Source organism: Lagenorhynchus albirostris, chromosome 2, assembly GCF_949774975.1.
Source record: "Lagenorhynchus albirostris chromosome 2, mLagAlb1.1, whole genome shotgun sequence".
Lineage (NCBI taxonomy): Eukaryota > Metazoa > Chordata > Mammalia > Artiodactyla > Delphinidae > Lagenorhynchus > Lagenorhynchus albirostris.
The window spans coordinates 98,288,731-98,313,205 of record NC_083096.1 but is presented as its reverse complement, the minus strand read 5'-3'; the positions used below and the strand labels follow the sequence as shown (position 1 = coordinate 98,313,205).

At 35.8% G+C, this 24,475-nt stretch overlaps 1 protein-coding gene across 2 annotated transcripts in view; it reads left to right on the top strand.

Annotated features, from left to right (window-relative positions):
* Nucleotides 1-24,475, top strand: part of SLC35A3 (solute carrier family 35 member A3) — a 34,975-nt gene that overhangs the window by 5,511 nt on the left and 4,989 nt on the right. The window contains exons 2-7 of one of the 2 annotated variants that reach the window (XM_060139514.1): nt 8,061-8,265; nt 10,847-11,001; nt 11,079-11,201; nt 13,391-13,562; nt 17,553-17,671; nt 19,480-19,613. In XM_060139514.1, coding sequence (XP_059995497.1) covers nt 8,061-8,265; nt 10,847-11,001; nt 11,079-11,201; nt 13,391-13,562; nt 17,553-17,671; nt 19,480-19,613 — 908 coding nt within the window. Of the gene's footprint in view, nt 1-8,060; nt 8,266-10,846; nt 11,002-11,078; nt 11,202-13,390; nt 13,563-17,552; nt 17,672-17,982; nt 18,294-19,479; nt 19,614-24,475 lie in introns of those variants that run through there. The other variant, XM_060139516.1, reaches the window with a different exon arrangement.

Sequence of the window (24,475 nt, the reverse complement as noted above, 5' to 3'; positions counted from 1 at the left end):
GGTCTTGCTCTGGTGGGCAGGGCCATGCTCAGTAAAACTTTAATCCACTTGTCTGCTGATGGGTGAGGCCATGTTCCCTCCCTGTTAGTTGTTTGGACTGAGGCAACCCAGCACTGGAGCCTACAGGCTGTATGGCAGGGCTAATGGTGCTCTCTGGGAGGGCTCATGCCAATGAATATTTCCCAGAACTGCTGCTGCTAAGTGCCCTTGTCCCCACGGTGAGCCTCACCTGCCTGCCGCCTCTGCAGGAGACCCTCCAACACTAACAGGTAGATTTGGTTCAGTCTCCTATGGTGTCACTCCTCCTTTTCCCTGGGTCCTGGTGCACACATGAGTTTGTGTGTGCCCTCCAACAGTGGTGTCTCTTTTTCCCCCAGTCCTGCATAAGTCCTGCAATCAAATCCTGCTGGCCTTTACAGTCAGAGTCTCTGGGGATTCCTACTCCTGTTGCCAGACCCTCAGGCTGGGAAGCCTGAAGCGGGCCTCAAAACTTTTGCTCCAGTGGGAGAACTTCTGTGGTATACTTGTTTTCCAGTTTGTGGGTCGCCCACCCGGCGGGTATGGGATTTGATTTTATTGTGATTGCACCCCTCCTACCATCTCACTGCAGCTTCTCCTTTGTCTTTGGATGTGAGGTATCTTTTTTGGTGGGTTCCAGTGTCTTCCTGTTGATGGTTGTTCAGCAGTTAGTTTCGGTGCTCTCGCAGGAGGAGGTGAGCACATGGCCTTCTACTCCACCATCTTGAGCCAATCTCTCTATATAAATGTTATTACAATTTAAAGACATTGACTGAAGATTTAGTTTTGTGGAACTTTTAGTGGCTGAAGACATAACAGCAAAATACAGATATTATTGTCTCAGTAGAATAATGGGCTTCATACACAGACCTAAAGATTATACATGTAACCTATTGGATATAATGTAGCCAGACTGATTTTCAGGTTTACCTTCAAGTACCTATCTCTGTTTGAAAAGATAAATAGAAATTATTAGTATATAGTGTTTTGAATATTTCAGAACTTAGTTAATGCATATCTAGTGCAATAATGATGGTATAAACAACTAATTTCTCACTAACCCTGATTAATATAAGGGTGGAAGTAGTAGTAGTGTGCATTAATGATATATATACTTTGTGTAATATATATTTTTTAAATGTTTAAGGCCTGTAAAGTATCTCAGAATTGGCTGACAAAGCATTGTAAAGGCAGGGATCTTAGGGAGCGACTTTAATGGAAATGAGGGATATGTAATTAGCATATAAAATGTACTTAAATGATACCTTCTAGCATGTTTGAAAAACCTTTTTTTCCCCCTTAAGAGTAATAAATAATTACTGAGAAATTTTTTGAACTCTTAATAAGCTTACTAATATTTTTTGCACACAATTCTAACCAAGTCATCATCAAATCCAAATGAATGGAGCTTATTAGATGAATGAAGTTTTTGTTGTACATTTTTCTTTCAAGAGGTGAGATGGCATTTAAAAATAATAAAATTCAACTTTGTAAATACCAAACTTATCTAACAATTCAGGAGAAAAATAATGATTGGAAAGCAAGTACAAGATCTTTTATAGTGACTAACCAAATCCTGAAATATTCCTGTGCAAAGGACTTTTAGAAGTACTAGCAGTGTGACTGTATCGAATAAGTATGATTATAGTATACACACACATACACAAAAATTATAATTATACATTATTATTATGCAATAATTATACACTAATAGTTTTACAATAGTTAATGATTATATATGTTATGTATTACTATATGTATACTCAAAGTTTACAATTTAAAAATTGAGACACTTTTAGATGAAAAAATTGAAATTACTTTAATAAAATTGTGTGTGTGTATTAGAATTGGAAGAGACCTGAGAAATCATATACAATATTAAATTTTAGCAAAATGGCTTGAAATATTTGTAGCTTATATATTTAGTAGCTACTTGTTGAAAAATTTTAAGAAAACTTTTAAATAAATCTTTAAAAGGAAAAGAAAGGATCTTAAATGTTTATCAGTAGGAGAATGGGTAAATAGAAGGTCTGCTTATTTGTTGGAACAACAGAGTTATTTTTTTTTTTTTTTTTTTTTTTTTGTGGTACGCGGGCCTCTCACTGTTGTGGCCTCTCCCGTTGCGGAGCACAGGCTCCGGACGTGCAGGCTCAGCGGCCATGGCTCACGGGCCTAGCTGCTCTGCGGCATGTGGGATCTTCCCAGACCGCGGCACGAACCTGTGTCCCCTGCATCGGCAGGCGGACTCTTAACCACTGCGCCACCAGGGAAGCCCCAACATAGAGTTATTAAAAGCAATGAACTAGGTCTGTATATCAATGTAGATGGCAAAACAATGCTGAATAAAGTAAGGAAGATGCTGAATAATGTATACAGTTTGATACCATGTATGTATATTAAAATATTTAGGCTTACGGATATTTCTATATAGGTGTATAAAATTTTAAAAGTGCACTGAAATACATACTCCAAATGTATGATAATAGGGGAGGGGAAAAGGAATAGGACTTAGAATTTGGCTTAAAGGGGACTTTAACTGTTGTGTTTTATTCCTTTAAAAAAGGAAAGGTAAGCAAATGTGACAAGATTGACAATTGTTAGTTCTGGGTGGTAGAATCATGGATGTTTGTTATATTCTTGGTACTTTATTGTATTTTTAAAATCCATTTTTTTCCCTCAAGAAAGATCTATTATTTTTCAGGAGAATTTGGAACTTTGTGATTACAAGACTAGTTTCTATATAACTAAGAATTCCCAAAAGTTGCTGAAATCCTTTCAGTGGGAGTATGAAATGGTCTAGGTACTTTATTTTACCTTTGCTGCTAGTGTTCTTGAGTTTAGAGATTTCCAAAAAACTTAATAAAAATTGACAGAATCTATATCAAAATATTATTAGATGTCTTTGAGTGGTGAGATTATGGTTCAAATTTTTACTTATTAATATAATTTTTAAGTTTATTAATTTTTTCTCACTAATAATATGCTACTTTTTAAAGTAAATAAAATAATAAATGCTTTTTTAGAAAAACCAGAACAAACGAAAACAAAGGAAAGCAATCCGAATGAAATAGTGCCATTTACTCTAGTGACCAGGAAGAATACATTTTTCAGGTCTTAGCTGTTAAGGTAGAAGTGGAGCATCTAAGCATCCTGTCTCTTTGACATTGCTATAAATCTGAGAGCCTCACTGAACTCCAAGTGGGTTTACGGAGCTTAGTAATCGGGGTCTTTAATGGAACATGGGTAGTAATTTGTGGACTGGTTCATGACGTTTTTGAAAGTAAACTGAATGAGGCTCCATTTGTGAAAGAACCTAACAGTTTCTTATTATTGATATAAAAGTTTCTTGGATAGGAAATTTTTATGAAACAGAATAATCTGGAAACCAGAAGATTGGCAACACCTGAAAGGATAAAAGAAGGGGAATTCAGCGGTAAGAGAAAAAAATGTAGGAGAGACTGAAATTAAATCTTAAACATGAAATTGGTAAAAGATTGTTTTCAGTTATAATGAGAAAATATTATAGACTTTACAAGGAAGAAAATGTTACTCTTGTAAATTATAGAGGTGGAACATAATCTTTTTTTGGTCTATTTCGTGTTTATGTATTTGCTTTGCATTTAGGGGTTGTATTAAGTGAAAGTACTAACTTTTACCTATATTGTACTAAGTGAAAGTACTAACTTTTACCTATATTGTACTCCAACCAAACTAAGTATTTGTATATCTTAGAAATGCTAGTATTTTGAATTTTTTCATTTTGAGTTTTTTCTTCCCTTAGGCAGAATTGTAAATTAAATTGTAATTCTTTACATGTGATCTAGTGCAAATGAGCATGTGTTTGCATGTATTTTACTTCTCAACTTCATATTAGAAAAGCAACGCCGTTCTTTCCTCCTGTGTGTCTCCTCTACTCCTCATACAGAATACTTCACTTCTGACACTTCTGGTCATCACATGTATGTGAGGTTTTTCCCCACACCAAGCAATTCTCTGCAACACCAGCTGGATGTCCTACTTCAATTCTCACACTGTCTGTCTGGAGATGGTATCAGATCCCACACGTTAAGGGCTCAGTCCCACAAGACTGCTCCCACCCCACGTCATATGCCAATCACAAGTAGTAGGTCCTCAGGTTATGCACAACTTCTGTCTGACTTGGACTTGGCTACAAATCAGAGGTTCTCACGACCTTCTCCTCATGTTTGATTAAATTGCTATAGTGGCTCACAGAACTCAGGGAAACACTTATGTTTACCGGTTTATTAAAGGATATGATAAAGGATACAGATGAACAGTCAGATGAAGAAATACATAGGGCAAGGTCTGGGAAGGTCCCCAGCACAGGAACTTCTGTCCCCATGGAATTGGGGTGCCTCACCTTCCCTGTGTGGATGTGTTCACCAACTTGGAGGCCCTCTGAACCCTATAGTATTGTGATTTTATGGAGGCTTCATCATGTAGGCAAAATGGATCATTAACTCCATTTTCAGCCCTTTTGCCTTCTCAAGAGATGGGGAGTAGGGGAGCTTGGGGGATGGGGCTGAAAATTCCAAGCTTCTAATCATGCCTTGTTCTTTCTGGTGAGCAGCTCTCTTCAGAAGCCATCCAGAAGCCTGCCCAAATTTGCCTCACTAGAACAAAACACACTTCTATCACCCAGAAAATTACAAGGGTTTCAGGAGCCCTGTGTCAGGAACTGGGGTCAAAGACCAAATATTAGAACAAAAGATGCTCCTAGTGCTCTTATCACTTAGGAAATTACAAGTGTTTCAGGAGGCCTGTGTCAGGAGCCAGCACCAGAGACCAATATATATGTTTTTCTATTATCTCACAGACTTAGAAAAACAAAACAAAACATTGTGAGAGACTAAAAATATTACAAACTGTATTATCACAGTGAATGTTTATATTGATGTTGTATGTACTTGGAAATGGAAAAGCAAAATTGTACAAATAGTGTATCCTGGCTTAGAATCTGACCTTTAAATTTTCATTTGAAAAGAAATCAGAGTATTGCTGTTGTAACACATACATTATGGTCTTAGTTGTACAGAATAAACAAAAGACTTTCTTGAACAGGTTTGAAATAATTGTTTGACATTTCCCAGGAAAATCAAAGGCATGTGCTAAATGCAGATTGCTGGCAACTTGTCCTCCTTTTATACAGAGATAAAGGCCACCGGGAAGTCATTTGAAATTCTACAGTAGCTTGTAATGGGATCTGCAGAACTTGATATTTAACTTTATAACTGTTATTTTCAATTAATAATTATAAGACCTTGAACAAGTCATCTAACTTCTCTGTTCACTATTTTCTGTATTTTAAAATGAAGATATTGTACTAGATGATTTCTAAAGCATCTTCCACTTCTAAAATGCTATAATTTTATTTCACACTAGGATTCTTCTGCTAATGCAGATTTATAAAAATGAGATAGTTGGTTGATAAAGTGGTTGTGGCATTTTACATTCCCACTAGCAAAGTTGAGAGTTCTATTTGCTCTAAATCCTCTTCAACACTTGGTAGCATCAATTTTTAAGATTTCAGCTATTCTAATAGGTGTATAATGTTATCTCATTGTGACTTTAGTTTGTATTTCTCTAATGACTGTGATGTTGAACATCTTTTCATGTGCCTATTAGCCATTCATTTATCTTTTTTTGGTGAAATATCTATTGAAATCTTTTGTCCATTTTAATTTGGGTTGTTTGTCTTCTACTCATTGTGTCGTAAGAGTTCTTTATACATTCTAGGTACAAGACCATGGTCAGATTTTTGTGTTGAGAATATTTTCTCCCATGATGTGTTTTGCCTTTCATTATTTTTACAGTGTCTTTGGAAGAGTAGATTTAAATTTTGATGATGTCCAATTTTCCCATATTTTTCTTTTGTGGTTTGTGCTTTTTGTATCCTAAGAAATCTCGGCCTATTTTTATTTGGCTATGATTTTCTCCTATGTTTTCTTCTTGAATATTTATAGTTTCAGCTTTTTTAAAAATAAATTTATTTAATTTATTTTTGGCTGTGTTGGGTCTTTGTTGCTGTGCATGGGCTTTCTCTAGTTGCAGTGAGTGGGTGCTACTCATTGCGGTGGCTTCTTTTGTTGCGGAGCACGGTCTCTAGGCGCGTGGGCTCAGAAGTTGTGGCACATGGGCTCTAGAGCACAGGCTCAGTATTTGTGGCGCACAGGCGTAGTTGCTCCACGGCATGTAGGATCTTCCCGGACCAGGGCTCGAACCCGTGTCCCCTGCATTGGCAGGCAGATTCATAACCACTGCACCACCAGGGAAGTCCCTGTTCTGGACTTCATTCTATCCCATTGACCTATTCTGTCCTTATGTCAATATCAGTCTTAATTACTAGGGCTTTATAGTAAGTCTGGAATTTCAGTAGTTTAACTCCTTCCACTTTATTCTTCCTTTTCAAAATTGTTTTGCTGGTCTAGGTCCTTTGTATTTTCCTATAAATTTTAAAATCAATATCAATTTCTACCAAAAAAGTCCTTCAGAGATTTTGTTTGAGATTGAATCTTTAGATGAATTTGAAGCAAAGGATGTGACCTGGGGTGGAGAGGCAGTTGAATGATCATGCACACTACATTTAAGTCCTTTCTTGAAGGAGGATCTTAGTGGAGCATCTCCAAGTCTACATACAGTGGTTGATAGTGTTGTTCAAATCTTCTGTATTCTTACTGGGTTTTGTGTGTGTGTATATTCTATGAATTACTGGGAAAGGTGGGTTAAAATCTCACATTCTGACTGGATTTACCTGTTTTTCTTTTTAGTTGTCAGTTTTTGCTTTATGTATTTTGAAGCTATGTTATTAGCACATATACATTTATAATGGTTATATCTTCCTGATGTGTTGATTCTTTTATCATTACAAAGTGTCCTTTAATTCTAAAAATAATTCTTATGTAATCTGTTTCGCCTGATATTAATCTAACCCCTCCAACTTTCTCATAGTTATTTTCCTCATGGCTTTTATCATTTTCCATACTTTTACTTTTTAACATATTTGTATCTTCATATTTAAAGTGAGTCTCTTAGAGTTAATATTAAATTGCTTTAGGAAAAATACAGAAACTTTGCTACTTTTATTATTGAGGGAAGCCAGGTGGAGGGTACATGAGAACTTCTGTTCTATTTTTTTCAATTATGTAAGTCTAAAATTATTTCAAGAATGTTTATAATTGCCTGTTGGTTGCTGCATTTTTGTAGTAACTTCTCTAAAATTCTTGTCTGATAATTCCAACATCTGTATCAACTATATGTTGTTGTTGTCTGTTGATTTGTCCTTATTCATCTTAGTTGAGATTTTTTTTCCTGTCTTTTGGAATGATGAGTATACTCATTTTGGATTGTATCCTGGACATTTTGAGTGTTATGAGACCTTGGTTCCTACTTAAATCGTCTATATTAGTAGGCAGCCACTGGAGAGGGAGGAATGGTGCTGACATTCACCTTATGTAGGGCAGGAATGGTTGGCAGGGCTCTGCCCCCATAGTCTTTGTGGCTGCATCCTGGTGGGGGATGGGAGGGCCACCACCTCTGTTGTCATTTTTGCAGGGTTGGGATGGTCAGCAAGGCTCTGCCCCATAGATTATACAGCACCCATTTGGGAGGGTTGCATCCTTCAGGGCTGCTGTCTTCCCAGTCCTTTGGTTGGAGACAGTGGGTTTTTTCTTATGGCTTTTTTGTTGTTGACCTACACCTGTTGGTGGTTCCAGGTTGTAAACTGCTGTCACACCCAGGGTGAGATACATGAATGGCAAAAAATCTCAAGATTTTTTAATCACTCAAGATCTGCAGTCTCTAGCCAGTCTCTTTTCTACAAGAGTCTCCTTGTAGTTGCTTTGTCTTTGGTCCAAGGTTTATAGTTGTAATTAGCAGGAAGAATAGGATGGAATGCACTTTATCTTGTTTGGAACCAGACATCTCTTACTGGTTTTTTTTGTTGTTGTTGTTTTTACTGGTTTTTAAAATATTTATAATTTCTGTATTTTCTATTTATTTGCCCTGTGTATTTTGTTTTTCAGGCAAATGAAGATAAAACAATGTCAGCCAACCTAAAATACCTTTCCTTGGGAATTTTGGTCTTTCAGACTACCAGTCTGGTTCTAACGATGCGTTATTCTAGGACTTTAAAAGAGGAGGGGCCTCGTTATCTGTCATCTACAGCCGTGGTTGTTGCTGAACTTTTGAAGATAATGGCCTGCATTTTATTAGTCTACAAAGACAGCAGTAGGTATCTAGGTTTTTTAAGTCATTGCAATTTATTTAATTATTTTGGAGTTATTCACATGTGATATATATATATAGTATATATGTATAGATACCTATATATATGACATATATATATAGGTAACTACACATTTGAACACTTGCATTATTGAAGAACATTTCAATTTTCATTTTATTAAGATGGTTTTAGTCTAGTAATAAGGGTATTTTATTCTTATCTATGTTATGATTCATGTCCTCTGGTTAATGCTGTAAATATGAAACAAAGTTTCTTGCATTAATAAAAATTTGAGAATAAGTAATTTAGAGGAGTAATAATTTTTTACTAAAGTCAAGGCTTTTTTATTTTATTTGCTGCATGATTAGTCCAGCAGTGACTAATTTGATATAGTTTTTTTAAAAAAAAATCTTTATTGAGGGAATTCCCTGGTGGTCCAGTAGTTAGGGCTCCATGTGGTTAGATTATTTGGGGGTACATTAAAATGAAAAACAGACTTTTTCATGTTTTTATATATCAAACCAAATGAGAAGACAAGCAACAGATTGAGAGAAGATATTTACATCACAGGTAATCACTAATAATTAATATCCAGAATGTACAAAGAACTCCCACAACTCAATAAGAAAAAGATAAGAAACTCAACAAAAAAAGGGACAAAAGATATAAATAGGCAACTCACGGAAGAGAAAACCTGGGTGGCCAATCAATGTATAAAAAGATGTTCAACCTCTCTAGCAATCAGAGAAATCAGATTAAAGCCACAAGACTCAATTCTACTACCCTCATACTGCTAATGAGAAAAATATGTGACAGCATTAATTATTTAAAAATTTAATTTTAAAGATGAGCTTATATTTTATATTTTTTCTGCTAAAACTAAAATAATCTTTTGGTAAATTTTGTTTTACTTACATAATTTTTTTACCATTATTTTAGTCAGGAAAGGCTGAATATCAAGTAGCATTCTTTAGTTATTTTCATTTTGGAAACTAACACAACATTGTTACTCAACTAAACTCCAATAAAAATTAATTTTTAAAAAGGTATTTTCATTTTAAAACAGTTTTCATAAAGTTTGCAAGTTTTATGTTGCGAGAGAAAATCATCTGTGAAGTGTATTGTTGGTAAGGTGGTAGGGTTCCTTAGAATTTCTCCCTTCTTTGGGGATTTATATATCTCTTAAAGTTCTTTGGACATTTTTTTGTGATTGATACTGTGGGTTGGCTAGCTCAGAGTCCATTTTTAACTCCTTTCTCACTTTCTTATATCTAATGTGGAGAATATAAAAGAAAAGAATTGATTTTCCAGCTCCCTTGCAGCAGGGAGTAGTTATGCAACACACAGTCTTGGTCAGTGAGAGGGAAGAAGATGCCTGCTAGGCCACTGTTTCCTCCTCCTCTTTCTTCCTTCCGGAAAGAAGAACCAGAGGTGCATCAGTCAGTTGGCAATCTGTAGCAAAAAATCACGTAGACAATACATGAAAAGCATGAAAATAAAAAGCCAATATATATACAGAGAGAGCTAGGTCCCTGATGTCATCACGGAGCTGCTGTGGCAGCTTTTGACCTGAACTCATGACATGTGAGACAAATCCCTATGGGTTTGAGCCACTGTTGGTTGGGTTTTCTGTTGTTTGAGCGAAACCCACCTCCTGATATCCTTCTTTTTATGATTAAAGTCTTCATAATTATTAATTGGCATTAATGGCTGATGATAAAATACATTATAAAATACAAGGTATCAATATTATAATATTGCTATGATAAAGTAAGAATACTTGGTTGACAAATGAATACTTTGAGGTTTTGGTTATCATAAATACATATGTGTATATATAATCAATTTGATTTATTTCCCAATGAAATATATATTTAATATTTGAAATATTAGCATCATTAAAGGTATAGGTATACCTTATTTTACTGCAGATATTGTGTTTTTTATAAATATAAGATTTGTGGCAACCCTCCATTGTCAGATGATGGTATTTTTTTTAGCAATAAAGTCTTGTTTCGTTTTGTTTTTTTGCGGTATGCGGGCCTCTCACTGTTGTGGCCTCTCCCGTTGCGGAGCACAGGCTCCGGACACACAGGCTCAGCGGCCACGGCTCACGGGCCCAGCTGCTCCGTGGCATGTGGGATCTTCCCAGACCGGGGCATGAACCCATGTCCCCTGCATCGGCAGGCAGACTCTCAACCACTGCACCACCAGGGAAGCCCTAAAGTATTTTTTAATTAAGGTATGCACATTATTTTTTTTATACATAATCTTATTGCCCAGTTAACAGACTACAGTAAAGTGTAAACATAACTTTTATATGCACTGAGAAACATAACTTTTATATGCACAAAAAAAATTCTTGTGACTCACTTTATTGTGATACTCACTTTATGGCAGTGGTCTGGAAATGAACCTGCAATATCTCTGAGGTACGTCTGTATATTTTAGACCTAAAAGGATCTTAACATGTAGCCAAATTTTCATTTTTTACAGGTGAAAAAACTGAGGACTTCAGAGAGAGTATGTAACTTATTTGGAGTTACTTAATTATTGATTTTGTCCATTTCATGTTTTTTCTAGAATGTAGTCTAAGAGCACTGAATCGAATACTACATGATGACATTCTTAATAAACCTATGGAAACACTTAAACTTGCTATTCCATCAGGGATATATACTCTTCAGAATAATTTACTCTATGTGGCACTGTCAAATCTAGATGCAGCTACTTATCAGGTATTTAGAATACATTTCTAGTAGTGTTTCTAAGAAAGAAAGAAACAAACAATAATATTAGCTGTTTTCTTTTTCAGGTCACATATCAGTTGAAAATTCTTACGACTGCATTATTTTCTGTGTCGATGCTTAGTAAAAAATTAGGTGTGTACCAGTGGCTCTCCCTAGTAATTTTGATGTCAGGAGTTGCTTTTGTACAGGTAACTATTCAAGATAAGTATAACTTTTACTTTTATCACAGTTTCAGACCTCATTTTGGAAAATATGGTTCTGTTATTTGTTGAAGAAAATGCTTATTCTTACAACTGACATTTTTTTTTTTTTTTTTTTTTTTTGCGGTACGCGGGCCTCTCACTGTTGTGGCCTCTCCTGTTGCGGAGCACAGGCTCCGGACGCGCAGGCTCAGCGGCCATGGCTCACGGGCCCAGCCGCTCCGCGGCATGTGGGATCCTCCTGGACTGGGGCACGAACCCGTGTCCCCTGCATCGGCAGGCGGACTCTCAACCACTGCGCCACCAGGGAAGCCCAAACTGACATTTTTTGAGGGCTTCCTTTGAGCAAGATACTACATTGGGACTATAAATGACACAAAGAAGTAGAATCAAATTATCTGACGTAAAGAAATGAACAGTCTATTTAGGGAAATAAGACACTGTATGTAAAACAAAGCTGTTTTTTACTGAGTATCTGGACATTTGAGATCAAACACTCCCTTCCTATTGTCTCTCAGCTTCCCTGATACCACTCGCTCCTGGTTCTTTTCACATCTTTCTAATGATTCCTTATTGGTTTCCTTCCTGGGGTCCTCTTTCTTGATATTCCCATTAGATATTGTGTTGTTGATAGGCTTGTTATTTCTCTTAAATTATTTCCTTATTTTTGGAGATTTCATTCTTTCTGAAGGTTTTTATTAACACATATGCTGATAGCTTCTTGGTCTGTGTCATCAGCTCTGGTTATCACCTCTAGTTTCAGATTTATATATCTAAAAGCACATTGGACATCTTTGTTTGGTTGTTCAATAGGCCTTATAAACTCAGTGTATCCAAAGCTGCACTTTACCTTTTCCCCACCAAACCTGTTCTTTATTTCTGTTTTTTCCAGTCATGATTTACTTAGCCTGAGAGTTGTCCTAGACTCTTCCTTTAGCCTGTACATCCAGTCAATCACTAAGACTTTCTGATTCTGCTTTCTAATACTTCTTGATTCTGTCCTTGTCTATCACTAACACTTCCACATTTCATGCCTTCTTTGTGTCTCAAGTAATCTTTTGCCTCCTAATTGATTTTTTTTTTTTTTAACTTCTGTCTTACAATTCAGCCTCCACTTAGTCACCACTGTGGTCTATCTAAAAGAAATCCAATCATGTCAATATCCTGCCGTCCAAAGCCCCCCTCCCCTACAATCACTTTCCTCAGAGTGTGGTATGTACATTTTGAATAAATATTTCTAATAGTTATTTAAGTGGTTATTAGAAAAATATAATTGGCATATCAAACCCATATTTTCATAGATTCTGCTTAAGGTAAGGTAAAGTTGGTATTCCATTTTTAAAAGTGAGGTATTTTAGGGCTTCCCTGGTGGCGCAGTGGTTGAGAATCTGCCTGCTAATGCAGGGGACATGGGTTTGAGCCCTGGTCTGGGAGGATCCCACATGCCGTGGAGCAACTAGGCCCGTGAGCCACAACTACTGAGCCTGCGTGTCTGGAGCCTGTGCTCTGCAACAATAGAGGCCGCGATAGTGAGAGGCCCGTGCACCGTGATGAAGAGTGGCCCCCGCTTGCCACAACTAGAGAAAGCCCTCACACAGAGACGAAGACCCGACACAGCCATAAATAAATAAATAAATAACTAAACTCCTACCCCCAACATCTTCTTTAAAAAAAAAAAAAAAGAAAGAAAAGTGAGGTATTTTAAATTAAAATATCAAGTAATAGTTTAGGGAGAACATACATTTGACAAAAACCATGAAGATGATAGGGAAATAAGTGAAGTTTTAGGAACACTGATCTACAGAATAAAGCTCAGAATGGTTAGCATGAAATGGACCTTCCATAATGAAACATCAGCTCCATACTCATTTTTGCTGCTCCAACACTTCACACTCTGAATTTCTACAACTGAACTGCTTGTGGAGGCTATTTTGTGCATCTGTGCGTTTATTATACTTGTTCTCTTTTTTAGGGTATTTTTGAAATTATAAATTACAACAGTAATATCACTATGGGAAAAAAAAAGTGATTCTAAGTTTTTCTTTCAAAAGCTCTTCTCTGCAATCCCCCAGAATGGTATTGGCTGTATTTTTACCTTAAGGTCTAAGAGTGGACTCTAAATGTGTATTTTGTAAAATATTATAGGAATTAAACTTCAATTTTTTCTTTTTGTTCAGTGGCCCTCAGATTCTCAAGAGCTTAATTCTAAGGAACTTTCAGCTGGCTCACAATTTGTAGGCCTCATGGCAGTTCTCACAGCATGTTTTTCAAGTGGCTTTGCTGGGGTTTACTTTGAGAAAATCTTAAAAGAAACCAAACAATCAGTGTGGATAAGAAACATTCAACTTGGTAAGTTTTAAATGTTTTCTAATATTATTTTTAAAGGATTATATTGTTATGTTTAAAGATTTCTGTGTTTTCCTGTTTTTCTTAAAAATTTTTTGGCCACACCGCAGAGCATGCAGGATCTTAGTTCCCCAACCAGGGATTGAACCTGTGTCCCCTACACTGGGAGCACAGCATCTTAACCACTGGACTGCCAGGAAGTCCTATGTATCTTTAATTAAATAAACCTTTTATAAAAGCTGCTGTTGATGCAAATATCTGTCAGGGTTTTTGCCTTTTGAAAAACTGTATTTTAAATGAATGTCTTTTCAAGAATATGGAATTTTGGGTCTGTGCTCATGAGAATGTATGAAGCCTGTTTCTGTCCTCACCATTTGGAGCCTTTGTCTTTGGTTGCTGTGTTTTCCACAGATGTTGCAAATAACTTAACATATTTTCCTCCTGGAAAAAGAGATTAAGATAGTAAAAAAAAAAACAAACAAAAAAAGATAGTAAATTTAATTATATGATGCAGTGTTATCAGCTACAGTCACCATGTTGTATATCAAATCACCACAATGTACACTTCAAATGTCTTAGAATTCTACTTATCAATTATACCTCAGTAAAGCTGAAAAAATAGATACTTAAATGGAGCAAGTTTGAAATGAAGAAATTTTGTCTCTTTAAAATCTTACTATGCTTTTTTATTTCAAATTGTTACATTTTAGCTTTTAAATACTACAGCATTTTTCTAACTGAAGGTGAATAGTTTAAAAGAAAAAAGAGATTGCCTTTGAATAGATATTTAAACTATTTGTATACAGTATTGTAATATTTAACTCCTCATACAAAGATTTCAGAATTTAGTATTCTTGTCATATTCATTTTGGAAGATGCTACATGTGAGAAGCAGCTCAACTGCAAATCAACATGTTCTGTTTTAAGCCTCTGTCCCTGTGACTTTGGAGCTCATCTTTGAAACCATTGTTTTTTTCTTTGAAGCCACTGCTCTTTTCTTCACATCAGCTTAATAGCTATACCATGTTTCCTGATAGCAGTCATAACAGGCCCTTCCAGGCCCTATACAGTGAATTGTCTGTAATCCTAATGGCCTGTATTTTAAGACAAACCTTCAAAATTTGATTAAAGTCCATCCTTTCAGCTGTTTTCACATAATATGATGACAAACAGACTGAACCTTCATTTTATCTCATAGTATTTATTTGTTTCTCTGCAAAATTTGTAGAAATGTATCGTGTTTTTTTTTAAGAACGTCAAGGTAAATATTTTTGAAAACAAAATTAAATTAGCTTCCCTTTGTTCAGTTTGTCTAGAAGGCAAGTTCAGACTTGAAAAGCATTCACCATTTCAGAAAGAGTATATCTATAGCATAGTGGTTAAGAACTCTTGGTTTGGTAGTCTGACCACTCAAATCCTGATTTTTTTTTTTTTGCGGTACATGGGCCTCTCACCATTGTGGCCTCTCCCGTTGCGGAGCACAGGCTCCGGACGTGCAGGGTCAGCGGCCACGGCTCATGGACCCAGCTGCTCCGCAGCATGTGGGATCTTCCCGGACTGGGGTACGAACCCGTGTCCCCTGCATTGGCAGGCGGACTCTCAACCACTGCGCCACCAGGGAAGCCCCAAATCCTGATTTTATTACCTACCACGTGTGTGGCATTACAGAACTTACTTAACCTTCCTCTCTGCTTCCTCATCTATAAAATATACTTAATTATGGTACTTATTTCATATGTTGCTATGTGGATTAAATGAGATAATACACGTAAAGTGTTTAGAATAAAGTGCCTTGTGCTTTATTAGTGCCTAAGCACTTATGTCAGCTATTTATATTAATACGCAAATATCAGAAAAGAAAGAAATATTCAGGTTTGTATGAGTTACCCCAAATTTTCTCAATTTTAAGATAAAAATGAAAGGTCAGAATTCATGACTGTGGTATTTCATGGATTTCTTATTCTTTGGTTTGACCTCATAACACAATCTAATGGTAATAACTCAAAGTTTTGAAAAGGATACATAAATAAGTTATAGAACTCGAGATTACAAAAACAAAACAATGTATAGAAGTTTTCAAACATCAACGGTCAAAGATTAGCTAATTGATAAGATCCAATATTAGCCACAGAATGGAGAAGCAGGAACTCTTGTTACCTTAGGTTGCTAGGAGTACAGTCTTCCCTTGGTATCTGTGGGGGATTGGTTCCAGGACTGCCGTGGATGATCAAGTCCCTTGTATAAATTGGTGTATAGTGTTTACATATGACTTATGCAGTCTTCTCATATACACTGAATCATCTCTAGATTATTTATAATACCTAATACAGTGTAAATGCTTTGTAAATAAGTTGCTGTGCCAGCAAATTCAAGTTTTGTTTTTTGGAACTTTCTGGAATTTTTTTTTTACATTTTTGATTCACGGATGGTTGAATCTGTGGATGCAAAACCTGCGAATATGGAGGGGCAACTGGTAGACTGAAGTAACCTTATTGGATCTCAATTTGGGAATATATAACAAAATTTTAAATAAATTACAGCTTTAATGTAAAAATTCCATGTCTGGATAAGAATTTATCCTACAGATATAAATATTTATACAAGAGAACAAAGATAAATGTCCAAGTTTATTCATTTCAGCATTGGTTACAATTGTAAAAAATAGAAAACATTTAGAACACTGGTTAAATAAATTATCAGTATGATTAAATGGATCATAGACTTCAAAACCTCTCTGCCTGGATTAAAATCTTGAATCCATCACTAACCAGCAACATGAGTTTGGGCAAGTTTATTTAACCTCTCTTTGCTTCAGTTTGCTCATCTGTAAAACGAACTAGAAGTGTCCACCTCATAGGGTTGTTATATGAGTTAACATACATAAAGCACTTAGTACATTTTGTTGCATGTGGCGTTATATGTGTATTTCATACTGTTATTGTCCGTACGATGGAATATTACACAACTGATAGAAAGAATGCAGTAGATCTGTACATACTGACATGTGTATACTCTTCTGTACTCTATACATTTTTTTAAATTATCAAGTGTTATTTTTATAATTTAAAAAGATATGAATAATACCCTTGGAAGTGTTTATTTTTGTGATTTTGTATTATACCAGTATTATTTTCATGTTCTAAATTAGACATATTAAAATAATAGAGTTGGCATAAATAAAATTTTAGAAAGAACATTTCACATCCCTTTTAGTTCTTTTTCACTGTGGAATACTTTGAGTAGTTGCGGCTTTATAAAAAATTGCTTTACCCTGCACTCTTTGCATATCTTACTACAGACTGCCCCAAAGAGATGACCCCTGTAATATCCATTTCTTTATTCATAGTTTAGGATTGCTCCAGGAAATCTTAGATCCAGTAGTCATGTGATAAGCTCTGTGGTAGAAGTAAGGGATTCAGCAGTGAATAAGACACATTTCAGGCTCTCACTGAGCTGACTTTCCCTAACAGTGAGACTTCAATTACAACATTCTGATGTTGCCTATGGCTGACTGTTTCTTAGCTCTAATTTTTTGTTTATTAATTATTGTACATCCAAAATTTCTAAATAAAGGAAAATGCTGGACCACATACCTGAGCTATTATATCTGCATGTATGAATGTGAATATATGAAAATCTAGATCTAGCAATAGGAAGATATAAGATACAATGAAATACACCAAAAGTGAGCATTTTAGAAATATTTGAATGGGAGAGCCATTTAGTCCTGGAATGTATACATTATATTTTTTCAGTCCTCCAAAGTTGGTAATCTCTGTTCTTTTATATATCCCATGTCTATATTACAGTCATAATATAGTACTAAGTATACTTTTCTTAAGTTTATATAATTATACAAGTAAAAAAATTTTAAAGTAGTCCAATTTTATTGAAAAGGAAAAGTTAAGTTTAAAATTATTTGGAATGTTAATAGAAAAATATCTCTCCAGGCAAACTAAATGATGTTTGACATAGACTTTACTTTTATTTTAGGTTTCTTTGGGAGTATATTTGGATTAATGGGTGTATATGTTTATGATGGAGAACTGGTATCAAAGAATGGATTTTTTCAGGGGTATAACTGGCTGACCTGGATAGTTGTTGTTCTTCAGGTAAAGCATTTAAAGTCTTACATTTATGCTAATAAATTTTATTTTAATATAGAGAATCAAAGTAGCTATGATATACTGATATGAGGAAGAAGGGTCCCTCCTATCAGTACTCTCATTATCTCTAGTTTATTCAGGGAAGTTAAAATAGAACTGATCTAAATGCTGTAATGAAAACTTATTTGAAAATGAATCATGAATGAACTTTATGGTATTTAAATTTAACATAACAAAAATGCAAGTTTAAGAATAAAAGTTGAAAGCTGAGGACAAATATAACTTGTAATTTTTCTACTGTTCTGATCATTTTACAGGAAGTCTGTGGTCAGCTATTTCAGGCTTAAGAAGCAGATCTAGATATTTAAATCTGTAACAGTTTATAGTTTACATTTTGGTTACATATTGGAGTACTCCTATCAAATTACCTCGGCTTATAACTTGAAATTATTCAAGGGTTGAGTAATTTCATCTTCAAAAAATACTTACTGAGCACTCTGGAGGATACAAAAATGAAGATAGAAGTCTCTGCCTTCACAAAGCCTTTCTCTAGAGGTATTTGAAGCTGTAAGAAACAAGGTCCCTTAGGGAGGATGGGTGAAGGTGGCAAAGGATAGTTGTGTTTTGAAAGCAGGAAGGATACTTCTATTTTTAATATAGGAGAAAAGGAGACAAGGGTAGTGAAAATTCAGAGAAAATTTGAGGTAGAGATAGGGTAAGTCAGGAGAGTTTATGTATGATGGCTTTTATCCTTTCAAGGAGGGAAGCTCTCTTTCCTTAAGAGGGGCTAAAGACTTGAGAAAAATTTAAAAGGTTTGGTACAGTTGGTATGAGGGAGTAAATAGGGGAATGAGAACACTGCTAAGAAATACCAGGACTCAAACATCAATCTGTAGTGAGCTCACTTGGCATAATTTGTGACTTTCTCTCATAAAGCTTCTACCATTTGAAGAGGTACAGTGAAAGTGGGTAACCCAGACTTGGGAGCTGATATGTAGGGTTCGGTAGAAAACAAAACTATGAGATATGGTAAAACTTTGTTATTTAAGTAGCCACAATTTGGAATTTGAGAAGGATTTGGTAGAAAGTTCTTCACTCTTTTTTTTTTTGCGGTACGTGGGCCTCTCACTGTTGTGGGCTCTCCCATTGTGGAGCACAGGCTCCGGACGTGCAGGCTCAGTGGCCATGGCTCACGGGCCCAGCCGCTCTGCGGCACGTGGGATCTTCCCGGACTGGGGCACGAACCTGTGTCCCCTGCATCAGCAGGCGGACTCTCAACCACTGCGCCACCAGGGAAGCCCAATTCTTCACTCTTAAAGAGAATGATTAAAGTGCTTTAGGAAGAGTAATCTGACAGCAATGAAAGGTAGATTAGAATGGGAAGAAACTAGAGGAAGAAGTCCAAGTTAGGCTATTAAAAGGCTAGTAAAATAACTTTCAAGTTACAGTTTATTTTTAATCAAAAGTAAAAATATTTCACTAATCAGTGTGTCCAATTTTCCCACATTTGTCTGAACAAGTGATGTTTAATTACTAAATTGGATGAGGATAGATGTTTTATTCATAATATGGTCAAACTCCATTATAACAAACTTCAGATTATGCTGGTAGTTACTTTGTCAGATACCTTTTGAAATAAGGGGGCTACTGAACAAAACCTATAATATGTCCATTTGTTATGAGATGTTTAATAAAAATCACTTACTTTAATGGGATTAGGTTATAGGACAAAGTCTGAAGGTTCATTGAGATTATTTTGAAAAGCAGTTTTATATATGTTTATTTTTTAAAATAATCTTTTAAAACTTCTGCAGGCACTGGGAGGCCTTGTAATAGCTGCTGTTATTAAGTATGCGGATAACATTTTAAAAGGATTTGCAACCTCTCTGTCCATAATATTATCAACACTGATATCTTATTTTTGGCTACAAGATTTCGTACCAACCAGGTAGTGTATTCTTTTCTATTTCTTTAAACCTCCAAAAGTATATAGAAAAATAAGAGTCCTTCATAAGATCTAATCTGAAAAATTTTGTTCTATTACAACTTTTGAAGAAATATAGTAAGATTCATTTATCTTTTTTTATTGTTGTTGGTATGCGGGCCTCTCACTGTCGTGGCCTCTCCCGTTGCGGAGCACAGGCTCTGGACGCGCAGGCCCAGCGGCCATGGCTCACGGGCCCAGCTGCTCTGCGGCATGTGGGATCTTCCTGGACCGGGGCACGAACCCGTGTCCCCTGCATCGGCAGGCGGACTCTCAACCACTGAGCCACCAGGGAAGCCCCCCATTTAACTATCTTTTTAAAAAGGTTTCAAACTAAATGCATGCAAAAAAATCTAACACTGGAAAGCAATTTATACAATTTGGCTCGCCAGAATTTTCTCAATAGATCTGAATAGGTTTTTTTCCCCAAAGTTACAAGTCATATTTTTAAAAGTTAATAAGTCATAAAAGTCATAAAATAAGTCATATAATTACATTTTTAAATGAAGAATTTATATAGCTAAAGCCAAGAGAGAAGGTGACATTCTTGAAGAGGATAGTTTGTTTATATAGAGAAGGTGGCTCATGAGAAAATTCAATTAGGTGGTGGCAGGGAGAAGAATAGTCTGAAAAAGAATTGCAAAAGGAATGATGGGTGAGGCAGGAGACCCAGGATCGTGTAGTGTCATGGATGCCAAGAGAGAAGACAGAGTGAGGAAGAGTAAAGTGTAATAAAGTTCTATTTTTTTTACAATTACTAATTTGTAATCCCAGAGTAATGAGATTATGTTTTAATGGATTCCAGGTTTCCTCTAACTTCACTCCCCTCCTTATCTTCTCATTCTCTAAACTTCGGGAGTACTCTCTTCATCTGTCCTTGGACTTCTTATATCTGCACTCACTCCCTTGGTGATCTCTATTCTCACGGCTTTAAATACCATCTATAGGCTAATAACTCTCAAATTTAAATTTGAATTCCAGGCTTTTATATCTAATTGTCTGTTTGACATTTTCTTCAATGTCTAACTCATTCCCCATCTCTGTCAGGGTTCCCAATTTAGTAAGTGGCAGCACCTTCATTCTTTCAGTTGCTTAGGCCAAAATCCTTTCTGACTTAGATAGGAACACAGTATATCCACAGTAACCTCAGAGAAGGCAGACTCTATAGCTATGGATATAGATAGCTTTATAGGAGGAAGTTAAAATGTAGGGAAATTTTAAATTTTCTTAGTGAAGTAAGGTCGTCAGTTTCTCTTTACTATTCTCTCACATGTCATTCTAATCCAGAAGCAAATCCTGTCAATTCTTCCTTTTTAATATCTCCAGAAGCTGATCATTTCTCACAACCTCTACTGCTACCACCACGATCCAAGTCACCCTCATTTATCGTCTAGATTAAGGAAATAGTCTCCTGACTTATCTCCTTGCTTCTTCTCTTCACCTGTGTCCCTGAATTTTCTCCATTCAGTAACCAGAATGGTTCTTTTCAGTGTAAATCAGATCAGACTCAGAAACCCTCTAATTGCTTCCTGTGTCACTCAAAAGTTGTCACCATCGACAGCCTATCTGCTTTGGCTTTATCTACCTTTCTATCCTTACCTGATATTACTTTCCTCTTGTTTACCTTTTTTTAATTTTTTAATTTTTTTTTTTTTTTTTGCTATTGTAACTTCTTTGCTATGGGCTTTGACTTGCCCTATTTTTCTTGGAAAACGCATCCCCTACATATTCACATGGCATACTCCCTCATGTCCTTAGATCTTGGCTCAAATATCCCTTTATCAAGAGATCTAAGAAAAAGCACCCCCTCTTCCAACATTCTTTCCTCCTGTCTTCAGAAGACTTACCACCATCTGATAATAAGTAAGCAAGGCTGGAGTTTGGCACATAATAGATACTCAGTATGTTTGTTGAATGAATGTTCAAGACCTTAAAATTTTAATACAGTTAGTAAAATTAATTTGTGTTAGTGAGAGTGAGATAGGATTGTGGGTGGAATTTGGTAGTAGAAAAATGTAATATGCTCATTCTGTTTCTATATTGAACATTTATGGTTTGGTTCTTCTCTAGCAACTTGGACAATAGGTCTGGGACATGCATGTTGAAATCTGTAATTTTTCTGAGGCATGAATTTAAAAGTATTTATGTTTTTAACTTGATACGGGAATGAATTACTTACATTGAGACAACCGTAATAATTAGCACCTATGTCTTAGTGATGCTTTATTCCCTACGTATTAAATGGGGAAATTACATGCTTTAATATTATTTGAGAATGTTTGGAACTTGTATATTTTTAGGGTAACTTAAAAAGGCATACCTTTTTCAAAAAAAAAAACATCAAATAAGGCCAAAGTGTTAACTTTAAATCTTCAAATCATGCAGGGAATAAAACAAGTAAATGATCACGTAAACCAGCAGAGGGACAAAAGAGTAGGAGTTTTTCAGTAAGCTACATACCTGTGTTTGTAAATCCATGTTTCTGAGGGAGCATGTAAGGTATGTTGGGATGAAGCTAAAAAGAGAAAAGACAATGATACTGTTATTATTGAATGAATGAATGTTTTGAGAATATGCATAGGACACCAAGTCAGATGGAGAAGACAGGTTATTTTTCCTAAAATAGATAGCTAAGCCCTCCATCTTTATGTATTCTTTCTTTTGTGGAGAACTTCTATTATCCAATAAATGCAATGATCTATATTGTGAATATAATATTTTCCTTTGTTATACCCATTTCACCTCCTGAAAGTTTTTTGGTTTTTCAGACGTAGTACCCCTGACCCCTGTACCTGCCTTTCTGATTGTTCCTTTGGTAACTGTCAGTCTTCACTCACTCTCTTATCTATCTCATCCACTGCCATGTCTTACCTGTCCTCTCTATGAAGATAACTCTAGATCCCTATTTTCAACTGACTGCTAGACATCTCTATTGATATATTACCAGTATTCCCTTTCCTATTTTTTTTGTGCTCATTATTTTGCTTATTGGTATTACCATCCTTGTATTTAGGCTTGCTTATTCTTTTATCAAAAATTTATTGTGTCCACTATATGTCTGCCTGCCAGTGTACTAGATCCTGGAAAAACAGGAATGCCTGAATAAGATATGATTTTCTATCTTCAAGGAGATCACAGTGACTGGAGAGACGGGCATGAGAATAAATTATAACTATGATCAATGCAGCAATGGAAGTATATACACAATTCCATTAGAAAGAGGAGGCTCAAATCCTTGAAATATTAAATTCTGATAGCTTTTTCCTTAACAAAATTATTTCTCTCAGAACCACCTAAAAAATAGCTGGCTTGGGAAGCAGGGGTTTCCTGACAGTAGATAGTCTAGTACAGCGGTCCCCAACCTTTTTTGGCACCAGGGACCAGTTTTGTGGAAGACAGTTTTTCCACAGCCTTACGGGGAGGGATGGTTTCCGGATGATTCAAACACATTACAGTTATTGTGCACTTTATTATTATTACATTGTAATATATAATGAAATAATTATACAACTCACCATGATACTGACAAGAGGCAGAGCTCAGGCAGTAATGCAAGTGATGGGAAGCGGCTGTAAATACAGATGAAGCTTCGCTCACTTGCCTGCCGCTCACCTCCTGCTGTGCGGCCCGGTTCCTAACAGGCCAGGATTGGGGACCCCTGGTCTAGTAGATCCTGTTAGAAATATCATACAATGGGTTCCTACGGTGGGTAGAAAGTTGGATCAGACAACTTTCCAACTGAGCATGTGATTCTATGCAATTCCAGATTTCTGGAAAGTTAAGAGAAACTCATAATGATTGACAAAGAAAGTGCTCAGTCAGAAGCTTATGCAGCCTAAATAGTTACCCAATATTCCTGTGGTAGTAATTTTCTTCAAGATATTTACATTATAGGAAGTTTTATGTTCTCTTAATCTTATATGTATATATGTATTCAAGGCGTTTGAAAAGTTACACATCTGCATCAAGTCAACACTAGATTTACCATAACAGATAATGATTAAGCTCCTTATATATGCTAGGTACTAGGAATATAATGATGAATGAGGAACACATGGTTGAGCAGGGGAGCAGAATGTAAATAACACATTATTTACTACAGTGTGATAAAGTGTTACCATAGAGTAACTCTGCTTAAGGGAGTTAGTCTTGGAGACTTAAGACCTGAGTTGTTATGAATAAGCAGTTTTCTTGGGAGGGACACTGCAGGCAGAGGAATAGCATCTACAAGGATACTGCCTTGAAAGGCATGTTGTGTTCACTAAATGGAGTGGCTGAATTATAGATGGGGTGGGGTGGAGTGTGGGAGATAAGGTTGGAAGGACCATATTATGAAGGGCCCTTTAACTCATAATAAGGATTAGTGATCTTTTTCCCTTATAGAACATTTTTTTTTTTTTTGAGGCAGGGGAGTGATTTCAAACTGTTAATAAAAACTGTAAAAGCACGACTAATTCATGTCCCTGTAACAGCACTTTGAAGAATATACATGTTAAAAGTTAAGACTGATATTCCAGTTTACATTCAGTTTGAGTTCCAGTACCAGTTTAAATTCATTTCCTGTTTATAGTAAGGTATATTATATATATGGATAGATAAACTAAAGAAGAAACCAAGTCTTCCTGCATTCAGTCTTATTTCCTTTTGTAAAACATCCTATAAAAATCCTGAGTTTTGCTTATTACTACCTTGTATTTTAAACTGAACTTTACTGTGGTTTGAAAAGAATGCAATTTTCCCTTTATATATTCAAATTTTTAAAAAAATCGAGATCTCTTATTATTCAATGTATTATAGGCAAAAGGCACATTACAATGAAATACTAT